The following is a 17803-nucleotide window of genomic DNA, read 5'->3' on the forward strand; positions in this document are numbered from 1 at the left end:
AAAAGGTAACCAGGATGTGTATCTAATCGCAGTACTTACCAGCACATCAGGTGCTCAGCCCTATGATGATGATAAATGCAAGCTGGCAACATTTGATTCCTGTTGCCTGCATACACAGATACACTCACATGATGCTGTATGCTGCAGAACCGGGATTTGACTGAAAAGATGACATAGTGCCACCATTTGTAGTGCCACTGTAAGTGCACCTATCTCTGCTACAATATCAGGGGAAGCAGCAAGAATGGTCATTGTGCTGACAATCTGTGGTGCTGCAGACCTTATTGTACTGTTTTTGTGGCCAGATTACAGGAACTTGGCCTGCACACAAGTCAAGTTATGTAATCTGGCTGTAGGATCCTACAAAACTAAGAGAATAAACATGTCTATTCTCTCAAGCATTTGTGGTCAGGAGCCGCTGAGATTCTGCTTGTTGTTCAGCACAGCCCTTCTGGGTGCATTGATTTCATATTTACCTGACAGTCATGGTATTCTGAACTACAACAGCTATACAATGGAATGATAAGCCATTGTCTGGATAGGCCGTGATTCTGTCGCAGTTAAATTCCGACACGTTCTGGTATTTCCTTTTTATATGAGGCATTGCATGATCTTTACACAAACATTCAGTGCTCAAATGCAATTTCCAAATAAGAAATCCTGGGTGCAATCTTCTGATTTATATGCAATGTGGATGATATTATTCATACCTGCTTGTTTACTTGTGCTGGAATGCTCTTCATTCACATATCTCCGCGTGTAATATTTTTCTTGCAAATTTGGCATTTGTTGCATGCCACCTTCATGATGTAGCAATTTTAATAGCCACTAGTGTATATTATTTCTTAGGAAATCAAGGCTTGTCTATAAGATAATTTTGCATTTAAAATGAACATTTTTCTATACTGTATGATTTATATCCATGATTTCTATGAGAGAAATTAGCTCTAGTAATTGATCTCTTAAAATGAAATTTAGTAATATATATATATATATATATATATATATATATATATATATATATATATATCTTTAAGATTTAAGATTTGAATTATTTTACTTATATTTATGTAGATAGAGCATGATTCTTGAATCATTAATAATAATAATAAACTAAATAATTTTAGAAAAATTTGCAACATTAAATATTTTAATTTCATTAAAAAATTTCAAATTTTTAATGTTAGGCTTTTAAAATTACACATTTTGACCTCTATAAAGGAATTATGGTACTCCTTTTTCTTATTGGTATACTACACTTCTTTAATAGTATTTAATTAAGAGAAGAGTTTTATATCTTAACTGCACACTTTTTAGCAAACTCATTGTTAAGCTAGGGATGCTATCCCTATTCAGAAGCTGGTTGACTTGGTTTTTCATAACAAAAATTATCATCACAAGTGTGTTTATTTTATTATTCATTTATTGACCATTTTGTTGTTGTAAAGGAGCGATCTGGCCCCTAAACATTTTAAATTCTCAATCACGAAGCTCCAAGATCTGTTACATCAAATACACAAACAAAAGAAAACTCAATTATAATTACATAGGTCCAGAGTAAAAACTCGCTAGCAGCGCCACCTATTGGCAACTCTTAGTCACTATTAAACACTCATTAAGAACTGAGCATTTTTTCTGACTTAATAGATTCTATATAATCAGTTATTCCATTGCAGTATGTGACGCTTTTGTTTTTGTGAAAAAATATGATTTACTATTTCATCAATAGTAAATCATATTAAAAAAACTTTCATCATTCAACTCTTAAAAAACTTTCATCATTATAAAATTTTTTAAAATTTACTTTCTAACACATTGATGGTACTGCTGCTAATAATCTTAAACAAAGAGAAACCAATATTTATCATAAATTATCCTAAATAAAACAAATCTTTGCAACAATGGTTATGGAGCTTGGATTTCAGAGTTTGTATAGTCAAGAAAGAATTCAAAGATATCAAACTTAACACTTTTTTTTTTAAATATTAACAATACATTAATTCTCTTTTTTACAGAAAAGTAATTACTAACTTAATTATAAATTGAGTTATTAGAATTTAAACTGTTTTCATTAAACCTAATAGTTATTCATTAAAAAAATTTATATTTAATGCAATTTATTATTATATTTAATGCAATTTATTTTATATTAATGCAATTTTATATTAATTGATTTACCACAATATATATATCAGGTTTTTACGAAAGCTTCCCGCCACCGCAAATATCATCTGTGGAAACAATTCGCATTTGTATGTTTAATCATAGTTTGTCAAACGATTTTTGGCATTTGAAAGAAAGAGACTAACTTTAAAAGACTGTGTTGTTAAATTTGTAAAAAATATCTTTATCATTAAGTGGTGATACATGGTGTCTGAAATGGAACTATCATGCTACCAAATTAGAACCATCATTTACTTCCAGTTCTGTTGCAAAAAGTCAGTTACAGAATGCCAGCAAATCATGTGTATAGCTTTATGTACTAATGTTGTATCATATTACACTGTTAAGGTTTGGTACCGAAAGTTCGAAAACGAGGACTATGACATTCATGAAGCAGAGCACTCTGGCCGGCCTACGAGAACTTGTGGAAGATCAGTATGCAACTACTGGAGGGCTTGCTAAGGAGCTAGAGAGTCAGACGTTAGTGCCATGTCCATTAGTCACGCTATGCATCGCATAAACTTGACTTACAAGTTCAATTGTTGGGTACCGCGTGAGCTGACTCAAGCAAGTAAGGATAGACGTGCTCCAGCTTGCATTAATCTGCTCGAATATTAGTGCAAGGAAAAAAATTCTTGACGAATTGTCATTTGTGATGACAAATGGATTTACTTCAACTACACAGGCCGAAAATGGTGTGTGTCTGCGCCCTGTCAGCCCGTCGGCAGTCTCGTAATGCGCAATTTGACTAACAAAAAAGATCATACTTAGTATCAGGTGGGATCGCCATTGGTATCTAGAAAAAGGTAAAAAATTTACTAAAAAAAAATGTAATATTTATTTGTTTACTTTATTAAACATTTCTTTCAACGCGCGCAAGCGTAAAGCATACATTACACATAGTCGAAATTAGAAAATTGAGACCAGAAAACTATTTGATGTGTATTTGTGATATTTATAATGACGAGGAATGTGATTTAAATCATATCAAAGACGGAGTACATCGAGATGAAATGCTACATTTCGTAAGGAATAATAAGCCGAATAAAATAAAAACATCTGCCCTAAAGATAAGGATAGTGCTGACAGATCAACTTCCAGTTCATTGCGCGCCGCGACATTTCTCCTTCCTCCCCCCGCAGAGCAGTGGGAAATTGATAAACAGATTTCAGAATGGTTTGAGAAACAAAGGATATGCCTTTATCCATTTTTTGCAGCAATTCCACTTTTTGTTTGATGGACATCAAAACATGCTTTCGCTTTCTACATCCTTTGACAGCTCCAGAATCGGAAATTCTTTTTGACATAATCGAAAGTTCAAACTTACTTTTACAAAATTGCTCTAACAGTCTGCAAAAAATAATAAGCCATATCCATTTAGAAGATTAAGGAACAACGCAATCAGCAACATTAACTGAAATAGATAATTAGATAATTTTAGCTTAGCTTATACCATCCGCTATGCATTAAATGCGCATGCGTAAACATATTATGCGCACACGTAAACGCATATGCACTTGCGTAACGGTATTATGTGCGTGTGTAAATGCATAATGCATTTAAAGTTTGTAGCTTTGAGGTCCGGATTATAGATCATTCTGGATTGTGGACATCCGGATTAAAGACTTTTGACTGTATTACATCAAGATAATGCAAGACCACATTTACCGGCTGGATCCTGCACTGACTGGAATGGGATCTTTAGCCACACCCACCACATATCCCCAACATTGCTCCTTCGGACTTTCACCTTTTTTCACACTTACAGCTACATCTTGCTGGTGCTATCTTCCATTCTGTACAAGACGTCCGAAATGAGGGTGGTTTGTTTTTAGACTCATGGCCAAAGGCTTTGAAAAACTACCAAAACATTGGCAGAAAAACAAAGGGGAAAAAAAAGAGTTTCTGTGCCAAAAGACTGAAAAACTACCAAAACTTTGGCAGAAAATCATAGATTTGGGTGGTGATTACTATCCACACTAAAGGTACTGATTTCATATTTCCCTACCCCCTAACTTTATTAAGAACGTTTTTTGGGGGAAATCTTTCTTTACAATGAGATATTTACTAAGTATATAAATGAACAAAATTGTACCTAAGATCTGTCTGATTGCTTTTTTTAATGCTTATAATGAAAGTTTCAGGAGATGCTCTTGCTGGATATATATCAGAAGTAAATACATGAATAAATCTGATTCTTTATTGTGAGACTGCTAAACACTGGTAGCTTAACTAGCGAATGGGTTAGCTGCATCGAAATTTTCACAGTTATTACTCATATGGAACAGGAATAATGCTTAATAAAGGGTTTGGATTTCTTCCATATGCAGGGACAGCGCTATAGCGCAGTGCAGCTGTGGTGATATTTAGGGGCAATAAAATTTCTAGAATTTAGGTAGGTATTGGACAGCATAATTTACGAGTCTTGAATATCGTGGCAAAAAATGGTTAAGTGCCAGGCATGCCCTTGTGTAACATATATACAAGCTAGTATAAATTAGAAAGTCCTACTTTTTAGGAGTTGATCCTGATGTGTTTTGCCATTTTTTTCAATTGAATAAACTTATCATTGTTACACCACCATGCCATATGCATTAGACTGCCTTCCTAACCTAACAAAAACCCAAGTTTTAAATTTGAATTATTTATTATGAAATATTTATATTTATTGATTTTTTCCCTGTTAATGATATACTGTATGTTTTTTCCTGTTAGTGATATGCTGTATGTGGTGTAAAACCAATTAATTTTAGAATAAAATATAAATTTTGTTTTATAAAATGTATGCCGGATCTGCCAAAAGTAATAATTTTTTTAATAAGCTTGTAATCTCTATGAAATCTTCACAGGATCTGAATTGTGCAGATATCTTGTAAAAAACTGCAAATATGTGTTAATGAAACACAATAACAATATTTCAGTTCAGATGCTGTCTATATCATGTAAAATATTTATTTAACTTACCTTTCACAGTCAACCAAGCCTTAATGACACATGGTGACATTATCAATGAATTCACAAAAGTTACTAAGACAACATGTCTGTTGCAATGACAGCATTGCATCATTATGCATTTTATATTACCTTACCTCAAACAAACATATTACCTCTGCCAGACTCATGAAAAATTCTGTGGAAAAAATTCAGATTTTACTGTTTCAGAAATAAAAATGTTGCATTTGTATAAGATCATTAGCAATTCATTTGGTGAACTGAGCAGATTCTTATGCCACTTTGGTCTTAGAGAGAGAGTAAAAATAAATACAGTCAAAAGTCGTTAAGCCGGACTCGTCGGGACTTCGGCGATTCCGGATTATCGATTTTTCCGGATTATAGATCATCAGTTTAAATCTCGTAAGATGGCATGCAGAAATTATAAAATTAAAAATATGAAACCGTAATTTATGAAATAAAGAACAATTATGATCTAAAGGCTATCAAAATTTACAAAAAACTTTAATATTTATTTGTGTACTTTATTAAACATTTCTTTCAATGTAAGTTGTTTAAGTTGCTTCGTTTTCTGTGATAATACTTTCTCTTTAATTCTATAAACAGACATAATTTCTTGTTCAGTTACAAAGTTCCGCTGTTCAAGTCCCGTAATTGCTGTGCCGAGAATATCGACTTATTTGTCAATCGAAATGTTTTCGTTTTCAATAACCTCTGGGTCACTTTCTTCACTATCGGAAGCGAATTATAATGACGAGGAACTTGATTTAAATCATATCAAAGACGGAGTACATCGAGATGAAATACTACACTTAGTAAGGAATTATAAGCCAAATAAAATAAAAACATCTGCCCTGAAGATAAGGTTAGTGCTGACAAATCAACTTTCAATCCGCGGCGTGAAATTCATAAACAGATTTCGGATTTCAAAACATACTTTCGCTTTGTAGATACAAATTACATATTAGTAAATATATATCAAAAATTCTATTTGACATAATCGAAAGTTCAAGCTTACTTTTATGAAATTGCTCTAACAGTCTGCAAAAAATAATAAGACGGATCCAATTCGAAGATTAACGAACAACGCAATCTGCAACATTAACTGAATTAGATAATTTTAGCTCAGCTTATACCTCCGTTACACATTAAACGCGCATGCGCACAAACATATTAGCAGCCGTAAAGGTCATACGCGCACTCGTAAACGCCTGTGCGCATGCGTGAACGCGACGCATGCGCAGAAAGTTTGTAGCTTTGAGGTCCGGATTATGGGTGTCCGAATTTATGACTTTTGACTGTAAATAAAACCCCGCATTAATTTTTTTCTGCAAACACCCCCCCCCCCCCGAAAAAAAACTTTGAAAAAAATTTGTTTTTTGAGAGATAACAAAAAGTCAAGTATTTTTTCTTTTTGATGAAAAATATGACCTGAACTATTAAAAAGAAAGCAATTTCAGAGTAGTTTTTTGAGTTATTAATTGCTTGTAAAGCATTATGCTGTAGCCGAATGTACCTGTTTAAATAGTCAAGCATTCTGTGATGCTTTAAGCTTTTCATAGCAACTGGATCAGATGACAAATTTTGATTTTCGGTGTTTAGATGAACAGACACAGAATTTTTAAATTTAATAACCGTGTGGATGCAACCAACAATGAGGTATATATAGATATTTCTCCTGTCTTGGTTAAGCTTGATCTCTAGTATCTCCCACTACCAAATCTCTGGTGGCTCAATTTAATTGCCCCTATCATCACTTCTAAACATCCTTTCTGATATGTTCACTGTCTAATTTTTTTTTTATTTTAAATTACTCTATACATATTTTATTTTTCGTTTACTAACATGTTTTGTTTTTGTAAATTTTACATTATTCTTGGATTTTAGTATTGGATTTTAGATTCTTGGATTAGTCTCATTTTTTGAACGCTTTGTTTTAACATTCTTAAATTTAGAAATTTATTTCAATAGTTAGTTTTCTAATATTTGGCTTTTATGTGCTTCTTTAAAGGAAAAGGTATGTTTATGTTGTTAATTGTGACAATGGACCTGGAATAGACATGCCACTTATAGTTGATTCTTCGGGTACTTACGTGCGTCGAGAAGGATTAGGTGGCAAATATATTTGTGGAAGATCACCATCTCCTGTAAGTAAATAAAATGAAATTTTAATATGTGTGATAAAATAATGTAAGATTTTGTAATCCAATGTAATAACTCCGGATGCAAAATTGCACAAATTATAAGTGTAATTTGCATTATAATATGTGTAAACTTATTTAATATAAGTTTTGGCTTTCTAACAAAAAGAGTTTTCTATTTTAAAAAAATTTTAATGATTTATTAGTGCAAATAAAGCATATTATTATGTTTTTTGTTGTATTAAAATTTTATACAAAGAAATTATAATATTTTTAAAACTTAAAAGTCCAAATTCCAGCCTGATTGGGATTATAATCTATCTAAGACCACTGGGATCCACCTGGTAGCTCGCAGGCACCTGTTTGCGTGAAGTCTCATCGTTAGGTGCCCACCAACTACAATCACAGTATTATCATGAGAGGGGAAAAAAAACTTTTCTTTAATCCTAATGTTAAAAAAAAAAAAAAAAAAAAAAAAATATGCATATCACCTGTAGGAGCTTTGCATTTGTGTTCACCTACTCTCATGTCACGTCACCTTCACTCTGTCCCATTTCCACATCTTTATCTGCAGTAATCAATTAACTTAGCCTTGTTTCACATATATTTACTTATGTATTTTTGTTTGATATTTCATGCCATATTTATTACTATCATAAAAATTCCTTTTAAATTTATTTCATTTTTTGAATATTCTGTTTGATTTGGAGCAATATATAGTTCATGAGAAAACATTGGCTATCTGAAAAAAGAAAATGCTAACATTATTGACAGATTTTCCTTGAGAGTTAGTTATTGAATGATAAATGGCAGCAAAATCTCTTCTTTCGTGAATGAAGGAGAGGTCTGTTCAAGGCAGAAGTACTCTGTTATTTTCATTAAGTGCCTGAAAGAGTTCTGTTGTAATAAAATTTTTAAACATTTCTTGACGATTACACTAGTGCCTTTCAGAGCTTAAATTGTTCTGGAGCTTGGCTGCAGTAATTTTTGTCATGAATCGGAATTTTAGCCAGATTGCACAGGAGTGCTAGGACTCCAGCTTTTCATTTGTGTAACTAAACCAAAATTTTAACAGAAAATTCTTTTGATTTCTAAAACGTTATTTTAATAATTAGTAAGGCCTTAAAAATCGATTCTAACTTCTGAATGCATGCTTAATCTTTCCCTGAGGATCAAATTCTTCGATGGAGATTTTTAAGGAAAGAAAAGCGCTATTCATATGCCAAAGGCTTATTCTCCAGCTAGTGCAATTAAGTATAAGAGTAAAAAAGTTTCCGCTTCTGAAAGTACTAGAATTCAAGCCCAGTGCTAGTGACTTCCCACGGAAAAGAGCACCTGCAGACTTTTCGAAATGATATAACCAAACACAGAAAACGGAAATTGTCCCTTTACAAAACAATTCTCGACATCGTAGAAAATGTTTTTCTCAATTACGTTTGCTTGACAGTAGAATTATATAGGCAGGGGTATGGTGGTCAGAAAGTCTTGGTCTCTTTTCTTTATTTTCTACCTGTACAGCTCCTTAAAATTGTCCTTTCATACTTTCATACTGTTTCAATCATTCTTTCTATTCTCATTAGTGATATTTTATTCGTTTTACAGTTTTCGATTGGTGTGCTGAAAAAAGGATAGTCATTGTTTCTGCCATCTCTTTAAATCTTATTTTGTACTGTATATTGAGGGTTTAAATTTAGCCAAAGCTCAGCTGAGCTATTTCTCTTATTTTGAATGATATTGTAATTCCAACTGGTACCCCATGCCGAGCTCTGGTATTTTATTATTTAACTACTTATCATTCCTATAATAATTTATTACACTTTTATTTATATATTTACATATAATTAAATTTTAGTTTTAAGTATTATTAATTTTATTTTTGCCCTTTTATTTTCAATGGCCTTCCATAGGGCTCCAGCACTTCTAATTTTAGAAATTAAGCCCTAGTGTCATAACAGACATTTCTTTTCATGATCATATTTCTTATGAATTAAATTTCCCTTTTAAAGTACTTTGATATTTTAAAGAAAAATTATAATTAACTTTGTACTGTGTACTTCTAACTTACAGTTGAATGTGAAGAATCTTAAGAACTAGTAAGCGAATAATTGCTTGAGTTTATGGGGTAGAAAACAACAAGCGAGAAGGGTGAAATAACCTTTATTATTCCAGCTAAAGTTTAACAGAACTCCGTCTTGCAGTTGTACAATAAAGCCCACACTCGGGCTTGAACTTAAGAAACTAAGAATTAAACTAAACTAATCTTAACTAAAGAGATATAGCCGGAGCTGTCAAACTTCTAACGGAGTTGGCCCCTTAACGCTCATTGACTGCAAAGCTATTAAGAGTCTAAAGTACAGCTGAGCATAATAACAGCTTAAGAGAGATAATAATAGCTTAAGAGAGAGTAGCCTAAAAAGGCAGACGCGTGCTAAACAGAATCTCTGGTTCTCTCTGACTAAGACAGCAGAACTTCGCGGTTAAATACCACTCTTCCTCAATTTACAATCAGACGTGATTCTAAAACTGCATTCTGGCCGGCAGTGGTAAGTAGAAATTAAGAAACGATAGGAAAGGAAGTTTAACTCAAAATTTAACTGTTAATAAAATTAACATAATCCTTACAACCTTTTATTCTTTGTTGGAATTTTGTTTCTCTCAAATTCAGGACAGCTAATTTCAGAACTTACCCTTTGCTTTCTTAGTGACAGCTTGGATATAAATTGTTATGAATTTTGTACATATGTAAATAACTTTACTGAAGTTATAAGTAAAAAATGATAGTATCTTTTGCATAATGTAACATGAAATGCGTCAAGAGAGGAAGCTCTGCCAGAAAATTAAGATTACAGGAACAAGCCTATTTAACATTAAGGAAAATGTTTTTTTTGCTGAGCTGGCAATGATTTTGGTGACCAATTTTTTGCCAAATTTGGTGAGAAATCTCCAAAAGTCGCATACTTGGTGACATTTTAGTTCAGCATTTTTACGTTTGGTAGCCATAAGTAACTGTAACCGTATCCAGCCCTTATAGGGCAAGGTTGCTTAAGTCGTACACCCTAAGAAAATATGGGTATAAATCGTAAAGTCAATGAAAAAATAAAAAACATATCTGTGGTAACAATATCATGTGTTGTCGACGCTGATATTTATGACAATAAAATTCCATATGATCTACTGTCTTGGATGAAATTGATAAAATTTATGAGCACAAACTTAATATGACTTAGACAACCAAAGTTTTAAGTCATACCATCTATAGCTTAAGTCGTACTACGTTTAAAATTCAACACTTATAATAAAACTTTCTTCTTTCTATTTCTTTGTGCAATTAATTCCAACAATGATCAAATATTTTTTTTTTTTTTTTTTTTCTTCAACTCCAGCACATAAATCTTGTGCTCATATTCTCTTCACGGTCTTCCTCACAAATATTGCAGGATGACGGAACATGATGTGAAACATTATCGTTGACTAGGGGATAACACGTTTTGCCGGAAGAGGTACAGTTATCGTTATATTACGCTAATAGTTAAGTGATACAATTTGCACAGCCATGCTGTATGTATCTATAACCATATATGCTAATCAGTAATTTCGAGAAATGGTAGATACTAGAAATTTCTCGGTAACTGGAGGGAAACTATCTTAGACCATAGAGAGCATCAGTTTTTCAGTTTCGAGTAGACTTCAGACTGTTGAAAGATCCCCGTGTGAGCTTCACAGTTTTGATGTACTTCTTTCTTTGCTTTGGATTCTTTGGATTCTTGGCTCGCCTCTGTTAAAGAAGAGATGGAATCAATCCAAGAAAGAAAGGAAAGGTCTGTTTTAGAAAAGATTGAAGCAGATCAAGAGGAAATGAAAAGAGAAATTACTACTGTAATATAAAACAAATTCGAGGCTATGGAAGGCAGAATAGATGTGGTTGAAAATAAAGTTAGAGAAACTGATGAAAGAATTTTTGCTGCCAAACAACGAATCGAAGAAAGTTTCTGCTGCTGAGCAGCAAACTGGAGGAAGAGGTTTTGCTGTCGGACAACAAATTGATGATAGAGATTCTGCTGATGTCGCCACGGTTGACAGCTTAAAGAAATCTGTACTCATCACAGAAACATAGTTACCAATTCTTCCGATTTCCTACTGTACTCCCACCAGCCCGATTTACAACATATTTCTCCCGACTTTCTCTTATTCTTAAAAGTTTCTCACGATTTTTAACTAGCTTGGCTTAATACTTCATTATTGCACCCCAAAATGAGATTTTTGACGTCTGAAAGTACATGGTTTTTTTCTAGACTACATACAAAATAAAACTATTTTCGTCAGTGAGACATTATGGCACGCTTCTGGTTTTTGTGTGAGAGCAAATGTATCCGAAAACGTCGTCTTCCAGTTCTCCAGTGAGCATCAAACATTAGTACGGGCCACATATTTCACAAGTGCACATCAGCATAGCCACTGAGGGAGGGGTTTCAAAAATGGACCAATTAACTTTTTTGCTCTTGTGACGCTAAATCTTCTTGTGAACGTGAGCGTATGTTGTTTACGTTTTAATTTGCATTTGTTTCGCAGTTATAAATGTATGGTGTAAAAGTAGAAAATCTCGTAGTGCTTTCGTTTTATAAGTTTAATTAATCGCTGACATTTCACTTTCACAATTTTTATCACGCTGTGATATTTGGATTGATGTTCACGGCATATTATCGCTCTTTACACCGAGAAAATGACTCAGGCTACAATTAGCCTCGAATATTTACTAACAAATGTGGATTAAGAGAATTCATGTGCATAGTTTATTATTATTATTATTTATTGAGCTGAGAAGGTCTGGAAGTGTTACAATGAATCTAGTGTTTTCTTATCTCAGTGCTTGCATTCATTTGATTTTGAAAGTGTAAGATTCAGAATACATACTGTGTATGATCTGATTATATCCCTTGTTAACATTAAAAGTTATATGTGAATAAATTGAATATATTCGTTGTGAATAGATAAATTCATTCTGTTTGATGAATATTTCTTGCATAGACAGTATATTAAAGAGTGAGCAGTTATTAAATGGGAAATTTAACACACTAAATGCAAATTAGGGAAGTTCACTTTAAATAAAATTCTGCATTGGCTATTATTATAACATCTTTTTCTTATAGACTGAAATAAAATGTGCTGACTTCTATTTACATATATAACTGGTGTAAATATTTTATTTTTAATTAATAACTGGTGTAAATATTCTCATATGCAAAATTTTATGTAAAGATTGCATTTGGGCTCAGATGTGCATCACATATTTATTTAATCTTATTTATCACTTATTAAGTAATATTTCGCATGAATATTTTTACGGAGTATCCGACACGTGTTTGTATTTATTTCAAATTCTATTATAACATCTTTTTCTAAGACTGAAATAAAAAGTGCTGACTTCTATTTATATATATAACTGGTGTAAATATTTTTCTCATATGCATAGTTTTATGTAAAGATTGCATTTGGGCTCATGTGCATCACATATTTCTTTTGTCTTATTTATCACTTATTAGTAAGTAATATTTTGCATGAATATTTTTACGGAGTATCCAACACGTGTTTGTACTTATTTCAAATTCTTTCAACCAGGTAGTGAAATCTTCATAATTGCTTATATTTGATCGATCTTCGCAATGACAATTTTCAGAAGAAATAGACGATGTACAGAAAATTGCGTGGCAAAATATTTTCAAGCATCTTGCTTAAATCTTAAAGCGTGCGAAAGGTCATGTGACATGACAGAAATATTGCTGGATGCTTATTGGTCTATCCTAGAAGCCACTCCCTCAGTGGCTACACAGATGTGCACTTGTGAAATATGCCTACGGGCCATCTGGCATATATTAGCCAATGAGTACAAAGCAAGATCAACGTTGTTATATCGTTTGTCTCGCCGCTGAGCACTGTGAGTTTCACTTGTTTTCAAGGAATATTTTAGGAAATTACAATCTTTCATTTGTGTTGACGAAAAAGGTAAAATATTAATATGCCTTTCAAAAATCGTACACAGATGATTTTCCTTCTATTATTTCGTCAAGGAAATGTAATACATTTGCGATGTTCACCGTTTGCCAGTGCAATTTTTCGATTTCACACAGTGAAAGACATGTGTGTACTTAAAAAGCACAAGGATAATGCCAGTTGTACCAAATTCTTCTATGGAAACAAAGGACCAAAAAATTATTTAAGCAGAATGCCTGTTCTCTGCTTTTCTACTAAAGCTCAACTTGGCATTGAATACATCAGATCCTGCTACAACTCTGTTTAGAAAAACCTTTCCTGATAACGAAATTGCTAAGAAATACTCAAGTGAAAGGACAAAAAACGTCTGCAGTTCCTAAAGAAATGATTATGAAAGATAAATCATCTGTTATTGATTACATTAAAACAGCTTCATTCTGCCTGTTTGTGGATTGAAGCAATAATACCAATGCAAAACTCTATCAAACTGTTGTTTCTTTTTTTTTTAATCCAGAGTCTTCAGAAATTGAGTGTAGTTTACTTTTCGTCCCCTTTTCAGAAGGAGATTTGGCAAGGTTTAATATAGCACAGCTAATTATTAAATAATAATAAAAAAAATCTTAAAGCTTTCAGATTCAATATATATATTTCAGACCAAAATATTCAAGCTGTCAGAAATAAAAGTGTGAGTGAAATATTTTATCATGGTAATTTAAAGTAAACAGTTTGTTATAGTTATTTTCAGTAAAACCAAAGGTTAATTGTTAGAAATGTAAATTAAAAATAAAGAATTTGAGAATGGAAGAATTTTGAAAAATTAGTGATATTTTTGTACCTTTCATTTAATGAAGTGTGTCATTTTCTAATATTCTTATATAAGAAATATATTTTGGCTATGTTTTATTTAGAATTGAAAAGTTAATTTATATTAGTAATACTGCAAAAAAAATTGATGCACCAAGAAGGACTTTTGCGATCGTGACGAAATTTGGTATGCAAAAACATCTTGATCGAACATACAAATGATCAAAGTTTCCAGGCAAATGAACAGGAATAACGATCATAGTGCATATTTCTAGTGCACAATTCGGAAAGTATAAAACTAGTAACAGAGGCGAAAAATTTATCTTTTTTTGTTGCTGCCATTATAATTCCATAAAGAAGCAACTAAAGATGCCATTACAACGATATCGAAGACCTTACAGACGACTAAATGACTTCAAACGTGGTTGCATTGTAGGGTTGTGTGAAGCTAGGTGGTCACACCGAGCAATAGGCCGCCACCTGCAGCGTACAGACACTGCTGTGCAAAGTTGTTGGCAGCAATGTTTGCTACAAGGAAATTGCCGACGAAATGAAGGCTCTGGAAGGCCAAGGAGCACAAATGCAAGGCAAGATAGGATGATTGTTCGCGAGGCCCGAACTGTCCTAACAGTATCATTGTCAAGTATTTCATTGCACTACAGCCGCATCTGTACCTCCCGTGATATTGTCCACCATCTCACGCGTTTGTCTGAGACAACATTACACTCACAGAGGCCTTTAAGACGTTTGCTTTTGACCCCACAACATCGGCGGAGTCGTCTGGAGTGGTGTTGCAGCCGATCATCATGGCATTTTATACTGTTCAGCGATGAATCCTGCTTCACTCTTGAAGCAGATGACCACCATTTTCATGCCTGGAGAGGACGGGGCCAATGATCCCAATCAGCCTTTGTTTTACAAAGGCATACAGCCCTAACCCCTGGTGTGATGGTGTGGGGTGCTATTTCTTATGACAACAGATCATCTTTAGTCATCTTCCATACATCTTTAACAGCTCAAAGATATGTTAATACCATCCTGCGGCCGCTTGCATTACCCTTCATGGCACGTCATCCTGGGGCCATTTTCCAACAAGATAATGACAGGCCACATACCGCTGGCATATCTCTGACTGTCTCTGTGTGGTTGATACGCTTTCTTGGCCAGCAAGGTCACCAGACCTTTCACCAATTGAGCATGTCTGGGGCATGGTAGGACGACAGATTCGGGCACCGCAAAATATTGCAGATCTGGAGCAACAACTGATGAATGCCTGGTAGAATGTGTTGCAGGATGACATTAGGAACCTCTATCACTCCTTGCCCCGACAAATTCAAACATCATATTTCCACCAGGGGTTGTTCGACCAACTACTAATTTGAACATCAACGGGTGATTGTGAGCCGTGAACAGATACTTTGATTTTTGATTTGAATACCTTGATTTTTTTAATGATTTTGTTATCTGTGTATGGAGCTGTACACATATTCAGTTTCATCAAAAACAACCACTTCCTTCCTGGTGCTTCAATTCTTTTGCAAAAGAGTGTAGATTCCAGTGTAGAAAATTGTATCTGAATTGTGGCTTTTTGATTTCCGTTTGTATATTTCAGGGCTAATATGAGATTTCATATAAGTTCAATTTAATAAAAATTATAACATTTAAACATTTATTTGTGATTTGTTTCCCCATATTTTATAGAATGAAGAGCCGGATATCAGCACCTTAGAAGTAGACTATAATTTTTTTGAAAAATCTGTTTGGCCGGTACTGGCACATCGAATACCAGCATTCGAAGCAATTAAAGTAAGTATAGATTTTATTTGTATGACTGAGCGATTAAATTTTTTTTTATCTACAGATTTATTTTTGCTTGACTTATTTTTACTTCCTTTTACGAAATAATGGAGTTATTGTAATCGCTAAAAATTTCGGGTATCATATTTCAATGAAAACATCCAATTTGACCACTCTCAAATCCATATAAACCATGCTTTTCCATGACATCTGTACATACTGACAAAATAAAGGACACTTTTCTCCAAAATGGATTGTAAAATGGATTTAAAGTGGATTCATGAGAAATTTTTTCGTGACGTCTGTACATACATATGTATCTTGCATAACTCGTAAACGAATAGCTTCAGAACATTGGAATTTTGTATATGGGACTGCTATAAACATGTAGTTATGCACCTTCCTTTTTGGTTGCAATTGGCGGCACCAAAGGTATACATATGGACACACGCACTCTGTTACCCAGCTTCATGAGCTCAGTTTTTTTATTCATGTATGGTAAATTGTGCATTTTTTTGCTTTAAAAGTGATTCAGTAATGTTATTCTTATGTTCCAATTAAGGTTTTTTATGCCTTTAGCTAATCTGCATGCAGTAATTGTAGAATTATCAACAGTTTAAAATTTAAGTGGCACTAGGCCTAACTAGGCCGTCATTTGTTTACATTTGAAACTTTTAGTACAATAGTGAATTAAGTCTGTTTCTGCACTCTTTCAGTGTTTTTTTACCATGTGGACCAAAAGTAAACTTTCAATTTTGTGCACTGAAAAATCTGTCTTTGTGCCCACCAGGCAAATTGCTTGTTTTTGCGTAAAAACTCTAATTTTAGTTGTACATTTTTCAACTGTAACTTTCAACTGTGTTTTATGTTTTTCTGTATTTTACAATTTTTAACGAAGATGTTTTGAGTTTTTATGTATTTTTGCTTTGCTGTGAAGTGAGACTGAATTGATTGAATGAAAAACATATCTGTAATGAAATTTGAGAAAATAAGTTTAAATGAAATGCAGACAAAATTGTGAATAATTTAGTGGTCCGTACAAGAATGTCATGTGGTGTCCACATCAGATTTATTTATAAGAATTAATTTTATATTTGAATTGCCCATTTATCTTTCAATGAATAAGACACTAGTCTGAATTATAATAATATTCAATTTCAGTGTTTTCATTAAATATATAACAGCTTTAATATATGTAAGCATAAAAGTTCAATTAATATATTTTGAATTCTTAATCAACTTAAGAACATTCAATGCAGTATATACGGAAATTAATATAAGCTTCGTAAACTTAAATTTGATAAATGCAGCACATGTATGAGATATAAAGATTAAATTATAGAAATATACATAAATTTATGAAAATAAATATAATTGTTTTTGTTTACATATAAATAGCAAAAGCCTGAAACATCTCTTAGCAAAAAATATAAATAGAATAGTTACCAGATAATCCATGTGGTTTAAATAATGGCACCTTTTTGAGATAGTGTTAGTAGTTCATTTCATGTTACTTATTGATATTTTATTTTTATAGATATCAAGTGCATGGGCTGGGTATTATGATTATAACACATTTGACCAAAATGCTTTGTTTGGATGTCATCCTTATTTCCCAAACATTTACTTTGCAACTGGTTTCAGTGGTCATGGCATTCAAATGGCTCCTGCTATTGGACGGGCTATGATGGAACTGTTAATAGATAAAGCATATGTTACCATTGACATGTCAAGGTTCCATTTGTACCGTATTTTTAATGAGGAGCCTTTATATGAAAAAAATATTGTTTAACATTTTTCATAATAATTATTAAATATTTTATTTCTAATCAGTAAATCTGATTTTTTCATAACATGCAGTAGAACCTCAATTACCAAGACCAGGATATTCACATCGCATGTTGTTGCTCATAAATTAAACTTCTTTGCTAATTTTAATACATGTTTTTAATTTTTTC

General features: G+C 32.9%; 1 protein-coding gene across 3 annotated transcripts in view; it reads left to right on the forward strand.

Annotated features, from left to right (window-relative positions):
* The window catches only part of LOC118203725 (FAD-dependent oxidoreductase domain-containing protein 1-like), a 97173-nt gene that overhangs the window by 66709 nt on the left and 12661 nt on the right, over window positions 1-17803 (forward strand). For 2 of the 3 annotated variants that reach the window (XM_085820347.1, XM_085820348.1), the window contains exons 7-8: window positions 7127-7262; window positions 15750-15854. In XM_085820347.1, coding sequence (XP_085676473.1) covers window positions 7127-7262; window positions 15750-15854 — 241 coding nt within the window. Of the gene's footprint in view, window positions 1-7126; window positions 7263-15749; window positions 15855-17382; window positions 17675-17803 lie in introns of those variants that run through there. The other variant, XM_085820346.1, reaches the window with a different exon arrangement.

This window comes from Stegodyphus dumicola, chromosome 7 (assembly GCF_044657685.1).
Source record: "Stegodyphus dumicola isolate Sdum_Otavi_A_Nest chromosome 7, ASM4465768v1".
Taxonomy (NCBI): domain Eukaryota; kingdom Metazoa; phylum Arthropoda; class Arachnida; order Araneae; family Eresidae; genus Stegodyphus; species Stegodyphus dumicola.